The 18950-nt window shown below is 38.1% G+C and overlaps 1 protein-coding gene across 2 annotated transcripts in view; it reads right to left on the reverse strand.

The window, feature by feature from the left end:
• Positions 1 to 18950, reverse strand: part of LOC136877993 (alanine--glyoxylate aminotransferase) — a 127804-nt gene that overhangs the window by 30249 nt on the left and 78605 nt on the right. Inside the window, exon 6 of one of the 2 annotated variants that reach the window (XM_067152049.2) lies at positions 3601 to 3846. The exons of the other annotated variant lie outside the window; for it this stretch is intronic. Coding sequence (XP_067008150.1) covers positions 3601 to 3846 — 246 coding nt within the window. The remainder of the gene's footprint in view (positions 1 to 3600; positions 3847 to 18950) is intronic. 2 annotated transcript variants of the gene reach the window in all.

The raw sequence follows: 18950 nt of genomic DNA on the forward strand, positions 1-18950 counted from the left end.
GAGCTTGTCTCCCGCCATTTATTGTCAGATTTCATTACTACAGGATATTAATTTCCACCTATTATTTTTCGGTACAGCGTATTTGTAATTCTTTTTCCTTCTATCATACATAGCCTATACACAAAGATTATTTTGAAAGAGAATTACAACTGTTTCGTCGAAAGAAGTCATTATATCGTGCACAACACACAATGTTTACCTCTGCTCTGATTGGCTGGTTCTTAAAGTTAACGTAAAATTAACCGCAAGAGCTTGGAGTTTGCAATCCCTTAATTTTACGGACTCGCAGTTAAGTTTACGTCGGCGCATTGTGAATGGATCCATTAGATAAGATGGCCGCTAACTTCTAAGTTAACGTTAATTTTAAGTTTATGTTACGTTACGTTTGCATTGTGAATGGGGCTTTAACGATAATTAAAGCAAGTACCGGTACTGTAACGGTACCTACTGGAAAAGCGATCGGCGGGAACTTGCATAAGGGACCATCTTAGCATCGCATTCGGGTGGTATTGTTTAGAGAATGTCGGAAAATCATAAAGCAGAGACTGGCCACAACAATTGCAACGAGACACGGCGCATTTCGATAGCTCTGTTTGAAGACGGAACGAGTTTCGTCAAATGTTCGCACTTATAAAATGTCCATATTATGTCCAGGGTTAGATGTTTATATGTTTACATTTTTTTCGATCGTACTGCCGAACAGGTTTTCGGCACTTTGCTCAGGGCACTGTAGAGTAACTGGGCTTTCAGGCAGGAATCGAAACTGCTCCTTCTTAACACAAATCCTGTATTTTTGATATTATCGTACATGATTATGGTAGCGAGAGCAGAACAGATGCTGCACCTTACATAAAAAAAATAAATTAAAAAAAAGAAAGCCATGGGCGGTCTTGGGATTGCCTTTTACTGTATAGGTCCTAATGTAAGACTGAGAATTCTACGTTTTCGTGTTAAAATGCCAAAAACCGCAGTCTTTTTATTTGCGCACGTTACATTTTAAATGGTTGGTATCATTTCCAACTCGTACTGACACGTGCAGCGAGGGCGCTTTCCAGATGACCTCAAGGTCACGAATAACCGTAATTTCTACAGTTTTGATGGTATTTCTTTTATCTTTCCAATTTGACTGGATTCGTGACGCGCAGAACTGAATATAATGCATTCGAGAACTTTTAAGAATCGATACTTACATTCGAAACCATGTTTTCGAGCTCAACATAACCTTTAAAAGTCGATGTAGGCCTAATATGCGCGGTACGAGATTTCCAGAAACTGACTACGAACTGCATACCGGAGACCAAATTACAATGAAAGATTAAGAAATGAAGGGATTTCGCCATCATTTTGGGAGCTTTTGTATCTACTGTGCTTTATTTTATTAGATGAGAGAATTAAAAAGCTACCTACTTGTGGTCGATTGTCGTTTGGTTTGGCGTTATTAGATTTTTCGAAGAGTTTGGCTAGCCTAATCAAAATTGCTGAACTGAAAGAAGTTTTCACGGGAAACTGACGAAGATTCCCCTGTAAAACTGAATATAAAGTATCGAGATTTTGAACTCTCGTACCGGTAATTAATGCGGTTTCGCGGTCTAACATGCCTGCCTCTCATCCAGAGGGCCCGGGTTCGATTGCGACCAGGTCAGGCAATTTTATCTGGATATACGTCTGGTTCCAGGTCCACTCAGCCTACGTGATTACCTTTAGTTGTGGAGCTATCTAATGGTGAGATGGCGACCCCGATCTACAGAGCCAGGAATATCGGCCGAGAGGATTCGTCGCACTGACCATACGTTTCATTCAATCCCGGATTTTCCGTTTTCCCGTGTTGTACGTTTTATTTTCATGGTCCCTCGAAAAACGGAGAATCGAGGTTTCACTGTACATAGTGATGAGGTTGATAGGGAAGATGAGCTAGCCGGGTGCGATGACGTGTAGCGACAGAAGGTCGTCTGGGGAAAGGTCGAGGAGGAGAGCGAGAGAGTTCCACTAGATGATGACGTCGGTAGATGTGCGCTCCACTGGCAATGAGGCAATGGACTGCTTCTTCTGTCAGTAAATGGAGACATACTAAGGTGGTTGGTCCACAAGAGTTCAGTATGCGGAACGCCCGCTGTGCTAGGACTCCTGTTGTACGAAGTTCCTGGAGGACTTCTTGTTCGGTGATGGTTGTAGCAACACCGCGAAGGACGCAGCTGAACATGGTGGGTTGAGACGGTGGCGGTGGCGGTGGCGGTGGTGACGAAGTTGATGGTTGCAATAGTAGATACAGGCATTTCGGTGATTCGCTGGTGATGGAAGTAGCAAGATGGGATACGTAGAAGGCTAGGGCATTCTGAAGTGAGTTGCATAGAAACAGATGAAGACATTACTGGGGAGGGACGGGAGTGAGTTAAAGTAGTGAGAGGAAGGCGGAGGTCGTGGTAGTCGTTGTAGTGGTTGTGGTTGACATGGCACACATCCAGTGCGGAGCTCGGCCACTTGCTTTTTAAGGTCAGCGGGGAGCTGCTACAGTTGACGAGCAACCCGGCCGAGCAAAAATAGTACGTAGAAGAAGCTGCGATTGGATATGCCCAATAGCGAAGTCCAATATGCTGTTACTGATCATGCCTTAACACCTGGTCATGATGTCATGTTCCAAGGAGTGGATGTTCTTGCCCATATAAAACAATATCGCCCCAGAATCATCAGGGAGGCGGTTGAAATACGTAAACACCCAGATAATTTCAACCGCGATACAGGCTACAACCTCAGTGAATCATGGCTACCTATTATCAGAACCATTAGAGAGTAATGCTTTACTGTTGCCATTTGTTGTCTCTAGTATGGGGCTAAAATGGTGTCCCTATTACATCTTAGGGCACCATTTTAAGTTACTTGTTGCTTTCTCATAGCAACCTTTGATGCGTCATGTTCCATTTTCCTGTTTCTCCTGATGAAGAAAGGCACAGTTCCTCTTGAAACGAATTGAGTGTTTATGTAGTTCATTACACGGCATAAACCCAAAATATATATCATGAATAATTGTAAATATTTTGAATATGTTTACTTTATCGCAATTTTTATATAGGATGCTACTGATACGAATAAAGAAACATCTAATTTTCTGTGCAAACTCTTCATTATATAAGACTTCTTCTTCTTCCACTTATCCCATACCTCAGTGGGATCCCAGGTGCAAAGTCTGTTGCACATATCAACTAGGCCCTGTTTTACAGCTGGATGCGCTTTCTGACACCAACCTTATGTGGAGGGATGTATTCACTGCTGTAAGTTTCAGTGATGGTTGGTAATGTTATTTGTTGTATGTATATAAAGAGGAGTTTGTTGGGTCAAATACTAACAACCAGTCCCTGAGTTAGGGGAATTAACCAAATGCGATTACAATTCCCAACTCAGCCAGGAATCAAACTCGGGACCTCCTGAACCAAAGGCCTCAATGCTGACCATTTAGCCAATGAAATGGAAGCATTACATAAAACTGGTAATCAATATATTAATTCCTCAATCAGTCAAACTTAAATTCTGAGAGAAACAAGGTGAAATTGAAAAGAATGGCCTTTGGTTATTAATTGCATGAACTTAGTGCAAAGCTGTACTTACTTTTTCAATATGTAATCGTAGACTAACTTCAAGTCCGTACCAGGCAAACAGATAGTTGTAATACCAGGAAAACGTAATTTTTCATCCTTAACAAAGAAGTCAACTCCTAACTTTTTAAGGCCATCCACTAGTAACTTATGACACATTCTGTGTCTTTCCCAGACATTTTCCAGACCTTCTTCCACCACCAAGGCAATACCTTCCCTCAATGCATAGTAGAGAGAAAGTGGCAGGGTGTGATGGTAGCTGTAAAACAAACATCCATTTTAATAATAATAATAATAATAATAATAATAATAATAATAATAACAACAACAATAATAATGGTGTGTGGCCTGCGAAGAGGCCTGGTGCAGGTCTTTCGAACTGAGCATCTGTGAAGCTGGAGCTCTACTTATGATGAATTCTAATGATGAGGACAGCACACACACACCCAGTGCCCGAGCCATCGGAAGTAACCAGTGAAGGTTAAAATCCCCAACCCGGCCGGGAATCGATAAATCTCATGTCTTCGTCCCAAGATGGTGCAGCTCTTTTTTGGTTCACCCCCCATGGAGGTAAGCAGCATGCACCAATTTTTATCACATCCCAGCCTTCCTGCCATTCTTAAATCTCTGACAGTGCCAGGAATCAAACACAGGCTTTCGAGGACGGCAGCTAATAATAGTAACCGTTACGATGCGGAAGCAGGCACCTGGGTGATTATTACTTCATATTTATCAATCAAACCTTGCATAGCTGTGAATGTTCTCTTGGCTGCCACTTATCACGTTGGCAATTCTGCACCCACTTTGCTCTCCTATTCTTATCTCTCAGAAATCTAAATAATCTAGTCCCTTTAATGAGTGACTTTTACAGTTTAGAGTGATATGATAATAGCTTCAATCTTATTGCAATGGATAACATGCTCATGCCAGAAAGTAGAGCTCTATGGTTTCAAAATGGCTACTGCCACAAAGAATTCCGGGAGCACCACCAGAACTGTGTAACAATAATCCCAAAGAAACCACATTGTTTGGCCGTCTCTCTTTATGCAACATTCGAGAACAGTGAGGATAGTAGCACCATCTCTGGATGTAACTCAGAAGTACCTCTACATTCATGAGGGAGTTTCAGGGGGTAAAGAGAGTAATGCACATCATGTATCGAGATGTTAACATTGGAACGTTATTAGAGAAAAATATTTAATTACTGTACATCAGATGAATTAACTAATAACTCAACAGGTGCATTTTAAGTGTGTACTGTAAATTTTTCACATTTCTATAGGTTAAAAGGTATTTGTATTTATGAAAATTGCTTCAAAAGTTATCCTCTTTGTTTCTACTCTACTTCCTGTCTCCTGCACTCAGCAGTTGAAACACTGAGTCAGTCTGTTTCTAAAGTTTGAACTAGTACAAACAAAATTTAGTTTCTTGTTGAAATGTATTTAGTGTTACATTTCTTTAATACATTTTGTGCATAATGAGACCAGGTTCAAGAAGATCTGAAGTTAGGAACTATTTCAAAAAATCATAAAAGCAAAAATATGAGACGTGTTTGGTATGTAAAATATGATTTTAAATATTTTGGAAATAGTACAAAATTTTGGAAATAGTACAAATTTACAATTGCATTTGAAAAGACTTCTACCAACTTTAGTTTTACAACCGTGTAGTAGGCGTACAGAATCTGATTATTTTGATAATATGGATAGTACGTCATCACAGCGATCTACTACTAGTACATTCAAATTAAACTTGCAACCATCTAGCAGTCACAATAGTTCATCTGAGGTAAACCAACAACCATTTCCTAGAACCTGCTCTTTGTCCCAAAATAAATCTCAATCCAAAGGTTCCAGCACCACAAGACACTGAACTACACCAAAATTCTACAATTATTCCTTCCCCTCCCATAAAACATCATTGTCAACATCATTTATGATTAACTGGATCTAGTGGAAATGTGTTTTCTGATGCTAAAAAGAAAGACCTTGACTTGTGCATCATCAAAATGATTATAATGGACTACCAAACTCCCTATTTAGTTGAAAATCATAGTTTTGTGGAGTACACAGAGAAACTGAACCCATTGTATACATTATTGAGTCGGAAATTATTATCCTTTAAATTACTGCCAGAATTGTATGATGACGTTAAGTTAAATGTTGTGTCTATGTTAAATCGTCTGAATTATGTTGCTATTACCACAAACATATGGTCATCATCAGAAAGCAATATATCTTATATTACTGTCACGTGCCACTTCGTTTTTGAGGACAAATTAAATTCTGCTTGTCATATTTGAAAAATGGAAAGTTGCAAATAAGATCACCACTATTGTCTCGGACAATGCAGTTAACATGAAGAATGCAGTGAATGAGCTTCTGAAGAAATATCATCCACGTATTGACCATAACTTAAATTTAAGCGTGAATATGAAGCTATCAATCAAATCGAATTTCCATTTGCTCACCATGTGCAGACATTTAGTAAGCCACTTTAAATATAGCAATTTAGCATGCAGAAAACTCAAATAATTTCAAGAGCAAATGGGACTGCCTATTCCCAAGATCAAGCAAGATATTAGTATGAGATGGAATTCTAGCCTCATCATGATTGAACGGTTGTTAAAAATCAAAGATCCATTATCCATGACATTATCGCACCTTCCCAAGGCATCATCCAATTTGGAGGCTGATGAATGGAACATCTTGGCAGATTGAGTTCCATTTCTGAAGCCTTTGGAATTAATGACAAGTGAATTACCACGAGAAAAATACTCAGCAATGTCACTGATATTTAAAGATAAAAATTTCATGATGTTCCGTATTGAACTGTATCACAATTAAATTGAAATAACAAATAATGTGTTTCAACCTATTCAGTACAAGTAAATAAGAAATGTAGTGTTACATTCTTATTTAATTATAAGCGGAAGCGGTACCGGTTTCGACCACCAATCTGAGTCATCATGAGCCAAATAAAAATACAAAACAATGCATAGGAAAACAAGAAATTAAAGGATGAGTCTTTCACAAAAACAGTGGAAGAAGCAATATAAGATAATGGGGATTAGCAATGCGTGATTTTAAATCGTAAAATCTAGAAGAAGTAGAAGGTCAGTCACTTATATGAAGTAAGGCACAATCTTCTGAAGAGTAGCACAGCACATGCAATGTTCGGCAATGTGCCTCAAAATGTTTACAAGAAGAGGTGAACAGTTAAGTGAGCCAGTCTGCATATACTATCAGGCACGAAGTCACAACACAATTTAATAAATATGAAGTCCCAAAACTGTGTAGAAGTCGAAGACGAGTCGCTTGATTGAAGCAAGATGCTAGCTCCTGAAGATCAGCGCAACACACTCAGTGTCCGGAATCTGAACAAAATCATCCACGTATTGACCATAACTTAAATTTAAGTATGAATATGAAACTATCAATCAAATCAAATTTCCATTTGCTCACCATGTGCAGGCATTTAGTAAGCCACTTTAAATATAGCCTCCAAATTGGATGATGTCTTGGGAAGGTGCAATAATGTCATGGATAATTGATCTTTGATTTTTAACAACCATTCAATCATGATGAGGCTAGAATTCCATCTCATACTAATATCTTGCTTGATCTTGAGAATAGGCAGTCCCATTTGCCCTTGAAATTATTTGAGTTTTCTGCATGCTAAATTGCTATATTTAAAGTGGGGCTGTACCTTAATTAAGGCCATGACCGTTTCCTTCCCATTCCTAGACCTTTCCTATCCCATCATCTCCATGGGACCTATGTGTGTCGGTGTGACATAAAGCAATTTCTAAAAATAAAAATTTTAAAAATTCATTTCATCGCCATTTGAAAGCACAGTGCCAGACATTGAGTATGTTGCGCTGATCTTCAGGAGCTAGCATCTTGCTTCAATCAAGCGACTCGTCTTCGACTTCTACACAATTTTGGGACTTCATATTTATTAAATTGTGTTGTGACTTCGTGCCTGATAGTATATGCAGACTGGCTCACTTAACTGTTCACCTCTTCTCGTAAACATTTTGAGGCACATTGCCGAACATTGCATGTGCTGTGCTACTCTTCAGAAGATTGTGTCTTACTTCATATAAGTGACTGACCTTCTACTTCTAGAAGATTTTATGATTTAAAATCACACATTGCTAATCCCCATTATCTTATATTGCTTCTTCAACTGTTTTTGTGAAAGACTCATCCTTTAATTTCTTGTTTTCCTATGCATTGTTTTGTATTTTTATTCAGCTGATGATGACCCAGATTGGTGGTCGAAACCGGTACTGCTTCCGCTTATAATTAAATAAGAATGTAACACTACATTTCTTATTTACTTGTACTGAATAGGTTGAACCACGTTATTTGTTATTTCAATTTAATGTCACTGATAGTCCCATTAATTAGGGGAGCCCCGTACAGCATCAGGATGAAACAATCTCTGAATGAAACTGGGGATTATTTGAAGGCTGAGATGTTATTGGGAGACATTTAGGTGTTTGCAAAATGAATAAAATTGCCATAATGGCCACATTCTTAGATCCAATATTGAAGAAAATGGCATTTGGTAGAGCAAAATGCTTCTAATGTGTAGAAGTGGACTTAAGAGCTATTTTCAAACAAAGTATGTCCTCATCTGACTCCAATCCAACACTTGCTGAAATAAATGATAGTGATTCCCTATGGCTTCAGTTCAATGCCAAATTTGCAAACTACTGTGACTCCAACAACCTTCATTAATATAACCTTCACCAATATATATGGACATACCATTTTTTGAAAGATCTAAAAACCCACTGGAATTTTGGAAGCTTCAAAGAATACTTTTCCTGAGTTACATGGGGTGCAGCTGAAATATCTCTCTATTCCTGGAACATCTGTTCCATTAGAAATGGTATTTTCTAAAACTGGTCAGCTGACAAATGCCTGAAGAAACAGACTCACTCCAAAAAATGTCAACACAAATATCTTTCTGAAAAACTATTTCATATAAAACATAAAGTACACTGTAATCAATACCTATTTCTCTTTTTGTTTTAAATTCTCTTGTGCCCTCTGCTAATTACCTGGTACTACATAGGCAAAGTGAATAGTGTTACATTGTATCGTATGTGTGTAACAGATACAAATTGTCAGACTATGAATAGGAGTAAGAGCCTCAAGTTTACAAGATTTGTGCATGAGTGAGTGAATAAGCATTCCCAGGGCAAATACTTTCTGAAATTTAAGTGAACTTGGGACATCGGGAACAATTCAGTGTCAATGAAGTGCTTTTAAAAGGGCTAATTGTTGTTATTCTAGCCTTGTATGGTATATATATTATTTGACAAATAATATACATTATATATCAGTTAACTAACACTATATTTCACCGAGCGACTGGCCATGTGGTTTGGGGCATGTAGCTGTCAGCTTGCATTCTGGGGATAGTGGGCTTGAATCCCACTGTCGGCAGCTCTGAAGATGGTTTTCCATTGTTCCCTACTTTCACACGAGGCAAATGCTGGGGCTGTACCTTAATTAAGGCCATGGCCGTTTCCTTCCCATTTCTAGACCTTTCCTATCCCATCGTCGCCATGGGACCTATGTGTGTCGGTGTGACGTAAAGCAATTTCTAAAAATAAAAATTAAAAAAATTAATTTCTCCTTATAGGAAATACGAAGAAAGTAAACAATTGCCTGTGAGTGATTTGCTTCCATATAGCCATCTAAAACCATCATTACAACTTGATATTGGCATATAAGCTCAATCAATAAGATTCTATACAAGAACTTCTCTTTCTTCTGTCTGAGAGAAGCATTCGAATACATCTGAGGTAAATACTCATACCATTACTCGAGTTATGTAGGATTCAAGAACTTGGTTACGAATGCAAGTTTTGATTCTTAAATATTCTTGGATGCAGAGTAATCAGTTCTGGAAGGTATTCCATTCTGCCCATCACTATTCCGCAGTATGAATACTCCCCCTCCTAACATTCCCTACCTGTCTCTACGATAAACATTCCAGTTCCGTGAGAAAACTTCTGCATTCATAATATTGCTTCTTAGCCATGATTCAGTTCCTAACACAATATCTGGTAAATATCTATTTATCAAATTACTTCATTCTATTCCTTTCTTTACTATACTTCTATAGTTCAATACTTACTAACAATTTTATGTCATCCATACTTGAGTTAGTGCTTCCTATACTGCCATCACCGCTCCGTAGTCCATCCCATTTCCCCAAATGTACCTCCCTAAAACTCTTCAAAAAAAACCAACTAATATGTACCATTGCAGTTCAAGTGAAGACCATCTGAGTGTAGATCTATCTACTACCCACTCATTAGGATCTACAAATCTCACTCCCAATTTCCCACATACCTATTCCACTCGTTTAAATCTCCAATCACCCTCCAGTCAGTATCCCCCTACACAGTATCCCACTGTTAACACTCTCTTCTTCCTTAAACTTCTTCCATGCTGCCGTAAACAGATTTCACATATCCCCAAGTATGTTAGCACCAATTCCTGCCAGCCTTACATTATTGATACCAATGTAGAAAATTGCCACATTCCCCTTACCCTTCTCCCTCCCTTCTACTTCCCTTAAAATCTGCCTTAACCTAATTCCTGGATAACACTCTACCCTGCTTCCCATTCCTCCACACACTTTTCCCACATGCCCAACAATTTATTGAATCACCCAAGACCAGAGCTTGGACCCCACACACATCATTAGATCCCCTCCTCTCCTGGTCTCTCTTAACTTCCCTGATCCTTGCAGAACCCACTTCCTCCTTCCTTCTCTCCTGCTCACTACCTTGTTCCACCTCCCACTTCCTATCCTCTACTCTACATTTCCCTTTCCTATCAGACACTTTCCTCTTGCCCTAACACTTCCCTGATCTTCATCTTCTCTCTGCTGAACAACCTGCAATGACTCATACCAATTCCTCACCGAAACCTCTCCTGATCCCACTTCCGGAGTAAAACCCTTAGCCCTTCTTTTCCTTCCCCTTGAAGTAGCCTACCTGTCTTCCACAACTTTTCTCCATCCTTCCCCTCCCTCTTGCCTACCGACCATATTCTGAACATAGATTGAGGGAGAACTATCTTCATTCTTGTCCTCCTTTACAAGTCTAATTATCTCTCTCAAACTAGCTATCTCTTCCCTCATCTTCAGTAGTTTCCATTCATACCCAGTCAAAGGAAATAATGTATACTACACAAAAGATTTCACAACAATAATGAAAGCAGGAATCCAACTGATAAAATAACTACACTGCAACTTATTCTAGTTAGATGTTTCCTGACTATAAAATACTAGGAATAAGAGGCTAACTGTAGAAATGTATATCTGCACCAAAATACTTATAAACAGATTATTTTTTTAATTACTACTACTACTAGTACTTCTACTACAGCTGCTGCTGCTTGCAAACAGAAAAAGGAAGCAATATACTGTCTAATAAGTATAGTTATGCTACAATTATAAACTGCAGTTAAGCCTATCCTACTTAGAACAATAGAATTCTAATAAGAGCTAAATTTTTAGAGCAATATTTTTCATACTACACAACTACTTTACAATAATAAAATAAGCACAATAATTTGAATAGAATAACTACAGTACAATAATTCTAAACTGTGATCAGATGTATCTTAATTACAATAGGTTATTACTATGTGCAAACAGAAATAAAAATTGCCATTAAAAGTACGTACCTACTATTATTATATTTCTATCAAAAATTCATCTGATATTAATAACTACAGAACCATTTACCTTTTCTTTTCCTAGCAAAACTTCTTGAACTTTTCAGAATATGTGTCCTGATTTCCCAACCAGATTCCACTGTAATAGTTTAGCTCCCACAATCACCTATTCATTACATCTTTCACATTCAAATTTATCAAACAAGGTAAAAAAAAATGCTCCTTTTACATGGTGTTGAGAAAACATTGGTAAAAGTATGGTTTATCAGTTCCCTGTATTAATAATATCATCCACTACTTTGGTGGTGGTGGTGGTGATTATTGTTTTAAGAGGAAGTACAATTGGGCAACCATCCTCTCTTGGAAAAAATGTCCCTCTTCAAGGAATGAAGGTTTCAGCGAAAGAAAGAGAAGGGCCACAAAGGGCATGAAAATGAAAGACTCCCTAGGCCTCACAAACCTAATATGGTCGGGGTTGGAATAGAACAAGCATTGACCAAGGTAGGTCAGGTAGGAAAGATGCATGTAAGGAGCCCAGCACGAGTAAATGGAAAAACTACTAGACTTAACAAGGACCTCCTGGCTGCCAACATACACTCCCAAGTTGAGAGGCCCTGTGGTCCTCTTTTAGTGTCTTCTTATGACAGTCAGGGGATGCATTCTACTGCACCCACCCACAGGGCGACATCTATCACTCATACCACATAGACAAATACAAGAGTTCAGTATAATCCAGATAGTTGTTTTACTTTTGGCATATCATATACAGAAATATATTGTGTGATAGTACATATATCACACCCCCGAATTATATGTAGAAGTTATAGATATTATTGTCAGTATTCGATTTATTATTATTATTATTATTATTATTATTATTATTATTATTATTATTATTATTATTATTATTATTATCTGTATTTCATTTATATATTTTGCCATTTATATTGGTAAGCTGGAAGATATCCACATATGTAGGTATGAGTAATTTGTTTTGCACGAGTGGGAAAACATTGCTTTCATAATTCTGGTAATTTGAATGAGTCATCCAGCTACCCCAGTGCTTGTTGTTGTACAAGGGAAATTCATGAGTCATGTATATATCCCAGCCTGATGAGATGAGCTTGTTGTTGTAGTAGGAAAGTTTGGTGATTCATGTAAAACTCCTGAGTGTTTGTTTATCTCTTGGGAGAAAGGAGAAGTTCAGGGCATGTCTTGACAAGAGGTTCACTCATGATTGGCTAGCAAGCACCAATCCAGACGTATCATCTGAGAGGAGGGGGATGTTGATGTCTATAAAGGTTGATGATACGGCGGCAACCAAGGACATTGTAAGAAACATTGTAAGGGTGATTGTAGAGGTGATTGTAAAGGAACGAGAAGGAAGACAACTACAACTACAACTGACGCACTGTACAGGAAGGAAGTGGTGCTGATACACGGTACTGGAGTGACACGGCTGCAATGGACTGGACTTCAAACGTTCGTGGAGCGTAGTCTTGTTATGTTTGTGGAAAGTGACTGATTGTGGAGAGTGCTTGCGCATTAAGTATTGTAGCACTTGTGGCGGCCTAGCATTATATGTTGGTGAAAGCTATCTCAGACTTTCCATAAATTTATATGTTGAGGATCGACAGACGTGTGTATATATCTTTACAACAAGCGTTAAAATATGTGAACACAGTAGTACAAGGTACAGTATCTGTGTGATGTGATAACTGCCGATTATGAGAATCGGTAAATCGAATTGATATAGAGACAGTGAAGGGTGTTTATCTTCATACATGTACATTGTTCATCGGACCATTTACAAATGGTAGCTTAGTTCTCGCTTTCGTTTTCCCACGGTTTTCATTATTGTTGTTGTAAATATGGAGTCTTCCAGCAATATTTTATGTGTGTATTATATGTATAATGTTGTATGTTGATGAGGTGCTCATGCACGGAATTTGTTCAGAATATAGTTAGCTATTTTAGAATCAGTGTTATTGATGAACCTAGGTGCAGTTCCTACCTAATTAGTCGTTTTCAGGAGGTTAGGTAAGGCCTGCAGCAGATGTACCAGTACGCAGCATTATGTACACGCCCTGGGATATAAAGTTTATCATGCTCTTATCTAAATTCGAGGGATCCATTCTGGTGAAATCTGGTGCCCATACTACGGACATTTCGGTTAATTATGCTTATTAATTTTATTAAGTTTTTGAGTAATTTTATTCATGATTTTATATTTATTATTATTATTATCATCATCATCAAATAAGTTACAAATGGCTTCCCAACGTGTGGCTGAATGATTGGTACATCTGTTAGGCTTATAAGCGTAGGTGCACTTGTCAGGTATGGTTGGAATTCTGCAAACTATGTCAGTGAAGTGTTTTATATGTATGTTGGAGTATGAAGAAATGTTGTAGCGAGTCCAGTATTATAAAATTGAGAAGTAGAGAGGTTGTTAAAGTTGTGGGTACTATGAATCAGGATAAGAGAAATCAAAAGAATTCCACCACATCGAGTTTATCTAATTTAGGTGAGAATAGCGAAATGGCTGATAAGAGGAAAGATCAATCGGTAACGATAAGTGAGGAACCGAGTAACCCGTCTCAAACTCAGAATGTAGGGGATCAAGGGGCGACCTTAACTCTTAGTATGCTTCAATCACTATTTAATCAGTTCAGTAAAGAGTTGAAGGGTGAATTTAACAGTAAGAGTGATGTATTGTCGAGTAAAATCGATAATCAGAGTGTTGAATTAAATTCAGTGAGTGTTGAACTGTCCAGTAAGATTGATAGTCAGAGTAAAGAGTTGAAGAGTGAATTGAGTTTTTTAAGTAATGAAATATACAGTATTAATAGTGAATTAAATTCAGTTAGTACGGAATTGTCCAGTAAGATTGAGAAGCAGAGTGCAGAGTTAAATTTAGCTAGTGTTGAATTGTCTAGTAAAATTGATAGTTTAAGTAGTGCTGTGAATGGTAGAATAGATGAATTGAACCAGAAGTTTGACCATCAAAGCAGGGAAATTCAGGAAGTCAATAATAAGGTTGAATCTCAACGCTTGGAATCGACTGAGAAAATCGAATGCCGATTTAATGTTGTTAGGAAGAAATTTGTTGAAAACAGCAAGGAATGTTATAAGAGAATAAAAATAGTAGAAGATAAAGTCGAAGAAATAGATAGAATTAAAACCAACCAGAATGTTTTAGCGAAGCGAATAGATGAAAAGACTGAGAAATTGGAGAAAGACCTCAAGTCAGTAGAAGGAAATGCCAGAACGGTAGTTGAAGAAGGAATTAAAGCATGCCATGTAAAGTTAAGGCAGGAGATCAGTCAAATCCAAGTAGGTAGCGGCATATGTAATAGGTACGTATCTTGTACGAAGGACTCTGAATTACCCAAGTTTAATGGTCGGCAGTTTAATCCGATGGAATTCTTGAAAACGGTGGAGAAACGGTTTTCCAAGAATCTTGACGATGGTTTGATTGAGTGGAGTATGGTTGATGAGCTGTTGGATGTTGCATTTGTTGGAGAAGCGAGATCCTGGTTTCAAGTTTATAGACAGGGTATTTCGAGTTTGGAGGAATTTAGGGAGAAATTTAGTTCTAAATTTTGGAGTGATGCTATTCAGAGAAGGGAAAGAAATCGCGTGCTATTTGGCAAATATAGACCTCAGGAAGGTGTGTCTATGACGGAATATTTCTTGGCGCATGTTCTGATCAGCCAGAATATTGAAGGTCTAGCATCGGAGAGAGATACAGTCCGCCAGATGTTGAGGCATTTTCCTGAGAAGGTCGGATTAGCTGCATGTATGCAGAATATTGTTATGATTAAGGAATTAGAGCAGCTGTTAGAGAGGTTTGATGCTTTGGAAGGGCAGGGGAGGACTAGGCAAAGTGAAGGTAGAAATTACGGGGATAATGGGAGACAAGGTAATCAGGTAGCGGGAGATAGGAATAATCAGAATTTCAGTCATTCTAGGCAAGGGAATCAGGGTGGTAATTCAGGAAGGGGAAACAGACAGTCTAATCAGGGAGTTAATCACCAGGAATATTTTGGCAGAAGACCTAATCAAGGGGAATCAGAAAGTAGGGGGCGTACGGATCAAAGACCGCCAGATCAAGTGAGGAGACATGATAATAGTGAACAAGCTACGTCAAGTAATTTAAACCGGAATCGGACTTCTTAGTTGGGTCAGGTAGGCAGTCCGATACCGAAATTCCTATTCACGTGATGAAACAGGTAAGTTACGAGGTAGACGTGAAAGAGGAATTATTGTATGACCATGTGTTTTGTGTTCAGGGAGATGTTGTGTATAGGGGGCGTGATGAAAGTAAGAATGATGTGTCGGATGTCTTACTTTGTGCTAGTGGTGATGGTAATAGCGGTGTTGCGATCGATAATCTTGTGGAAGTTTCGGAAATTGAAAGTGAAGTTTTTTGTGAAGTTGATGAAGGTTGTTTTGTGAGTGAAAGGTGCTTACGGAGTATACATCATGAGGATGTTTTTGTTGATTTAAGTGTACGTGAGGAGAGTAAAGTTAGGTCCATTATGTGTGAAAATGGCGACTTTGAGATTAATGAAACTTCTGGTAAGAGAGTCGAAAGTAGCAGTGTTGTTGGCATGAAGGTAGTGCGAGTAGGAACTGATATGGAAGGTGGTGAAGACGGATTGATTGTTATGGCATTAAATAGTAATGATTCTGATCTCGAAGTGAATTATGGTGATGATTTCAGTAGTAGGGTGAGCGTGAGTGATGGTACGTGTGCTAAGTGTGGTGTGAATGAGATTGAGGTAACTGAAGTACGTATGTGTGATAAGTGTGTGTTAACTATGACCGTTGTTCGTGAAGGGTTGTTTGAAGCGAATTGTACGTCAAGTTTTGTGCTTAAGGGCATTCATCGGAAGGGTGGTAAATTATATGGTGATTCAGGATTTGAAGATTTTATGAGAAAATTTTGTGTCAGAGACTATGTGCGTGTGTTGGGAATGTTTAAGGAAAGTGAGAATGGAAGTGTGCGTGAGATGAAAGAAAGTCTATTCAAGCGAGGGCGTAATGTTTTATTTAATTCTGAGAGATGTGTGAATGATGTGAACGACGTGCTGAGTGATAGCGATGTGGAATGTGTGAAAAAGTATGTGATCTGTTTGCTTGCATTAATTATGGGTTTGTTGAAGAGTCAACATTGTGAGATTCCTGCGTATTTCAGAAAGAGGAATTTCCTTTTTATGAATGTCCTGAATGAAAGTTTGTATAATTCTTGTGTGACTGCATGGGATGAATGTTTGTGTGTAAGATAGTGTGGATTCTAGACGTAGTTAGATTTTATTGCGGTACGCATTTCTCGTCTATCGATGCCAATGTTAAGTTTACGCATAGTTTTTTTATTTATATTAGGGTCCGTATACTGTGGACAGTAGAATAGGCAAGTGTGCTTATAGGCTCCTAACCGCTGAAAATAAGGTCCTTGGGACATTTAATATCTATAGCCTTCGCAGATATAAGAGATAGGATCTGCACCTTGGATGTATATATTATCAATTTTAATGTACGTGTACAGTAGCAAGAAGGGATTGTGTTCAATGGTATATGAAACAATCAGAGTTGTGTGTATATAGCCATATTATTATTATTATTATTGTTGTTTGGACAAATTGTATTTCGTGTGTGCGAATACAATGCAGTAGACGCAATGTATATATCATTATTACAGTAAATTATGTGTTCAGTTATGCCATTATAAGGTTATGGATGAAGTTCTGTTTTATGGTGAATCATAATATGTGATATCATCGATTCACCAAGGGGGCGTTATGTGATAGTACATATATCACACCCCCGAATTATATGTAGAAGTTATAGATATTATTGTCAGTATTCGATTTATTATTATTATTATTATTATTATTATTATTATTATTATTATTATTATTATTATTATTATTATTATTATTATTATTATTATTATTATTATTATTATTATTATTATCTGTATTTCATTTATATATTTTGCCATTTATATTGGTAAGCTGGAAGATATCCACATATGTAGGTATGAGTAATTTGTTTTGCACGAGTGGGAAAACATTGCTTTCATAACTCTGGTAATTTGAATGAGTCATCCAGCTACCCCAGTGCTTGTTGTTGTACAAGGGAAATTCATGAGTCATGTATATATCCCAGCCTGATGAGATGAGCTTGTTGTTGTTGTAGGAAAGTTTGGTGATTCATGTAAAACTCCCGAGTGTTTGTTTATCTCTTGGGAGAAAGGAGAAGTTCAGGGCATGTCTTGACAAGAGGTTCACTCATGATTGGCTAGCAAGCACCAATCCAGACGTATCATCTGAGAGGAGGGGGATGTTGATGTCTGTAAAGGTTGATGATACGGCGGCAACCAAGGACATTGTAAGAAACATTGTAAGGGTGATTGTAGAGGTGATTGTAAAGGAACGAGAAGGAAGACAACTACAACTACAACTGACGCACTGTACGGGAAGGAAGTGGTGCTGATACACGGTACTGGAGTGACACGGCTGCAATGGACTGGACTTCAAACGTTCGTGGAGCGTAGTCTTGTTATGTTTGTGGAAAGTGACTGATTGTGGAGAGTGCTTGCGCATTAAGTATTGTAGCACTTGTGGCGGCCTAGCATTATATGTTGGTGAAAGCTATCTCAGACTTTCCATAAATTTATATGTTGAGGATCGACAGACGTGTGTATATATCTTTACAACAAGCGTTAAAATATGTGAACACAGTAGTACAAGGTACAGTATCTGTGTGATGTGATAACTGCCGATTATGAGAATCGGTAAATCGAATTGATATAGAGACAGTGAAGGGTGTTTATCTTCATACATGTACATTGTTCATCGGACCATCTACAAATGGTAGCTTAGTTCTCGCTTTCGTTTTCCCACGGTTTTCATTATTGTTGTTGTAAATATGGAGTCTTCCAGCAATATTTTATGTGTGTATTATATGTATAATGTTGTATGTTGATGAGGTGCTCATGCACGGAATTTGTTCAGAATATAGTTAGCTATTTTAGAATCAGTGTTATTGATGAACCTAGGTGCAGTTCCTACCTAATTAGTCGTTTTCAGGAGGTTAGGTAAGGCCTGCAGCAGATGTACCAGTACGCAGCATTATGTACACGCCCTGGGATATAAAGTTTATCATGCTCTTATCTAAATTCGAGGGATCCATTCTGGTGAACTCTGGTGCCCATACTACGGACATTTCGGTTAATTATGCTTATTAATTTTATTAAGTTTTTGAGTAATTTTATTTATATATTTTTATTCATGATATTAATTATCAGTAGTCATCAACTTATTACAATTGCTAATCAGTTAAATGTCACTTAAAGAGGTGTGTGTGAGGTATGGTACAAGTACAAAGAGCTGGGCAATGTGAGTGATAGATGTCACAGTAGCATTTAGTCTGTTACAACACAATGCCCAGATTAATATCCTGAAAATGCAGATCCCAGACAGCCAACATCTCTTATATCTGACTTCTCCTGAGATACAGGGGTCCATATCACAGACTGAATTGTGCATCCTAAAATGCATGTGGTTAGTCTTCTCCAAACGGTCCATCAGACACTTTGTGTTGTGTCATAAGGATAGAACTCATCGAAGAAATTAGGTCC

The sequence above is a fragment of the Anabrus simplex genome, chromosome 1, assembly GCF_040414725.1.
Source record: "Anabrus simplex isolate iqAnaSimp1 chromosome 1, ASM4041472v1, whole genome shotgun sequence".
NCBI lineage: Eukaryota > Metazoa > Arthropoda > Insecta > Orthoptera > Tettigoniidae > Anabrus > Anabrus simplex.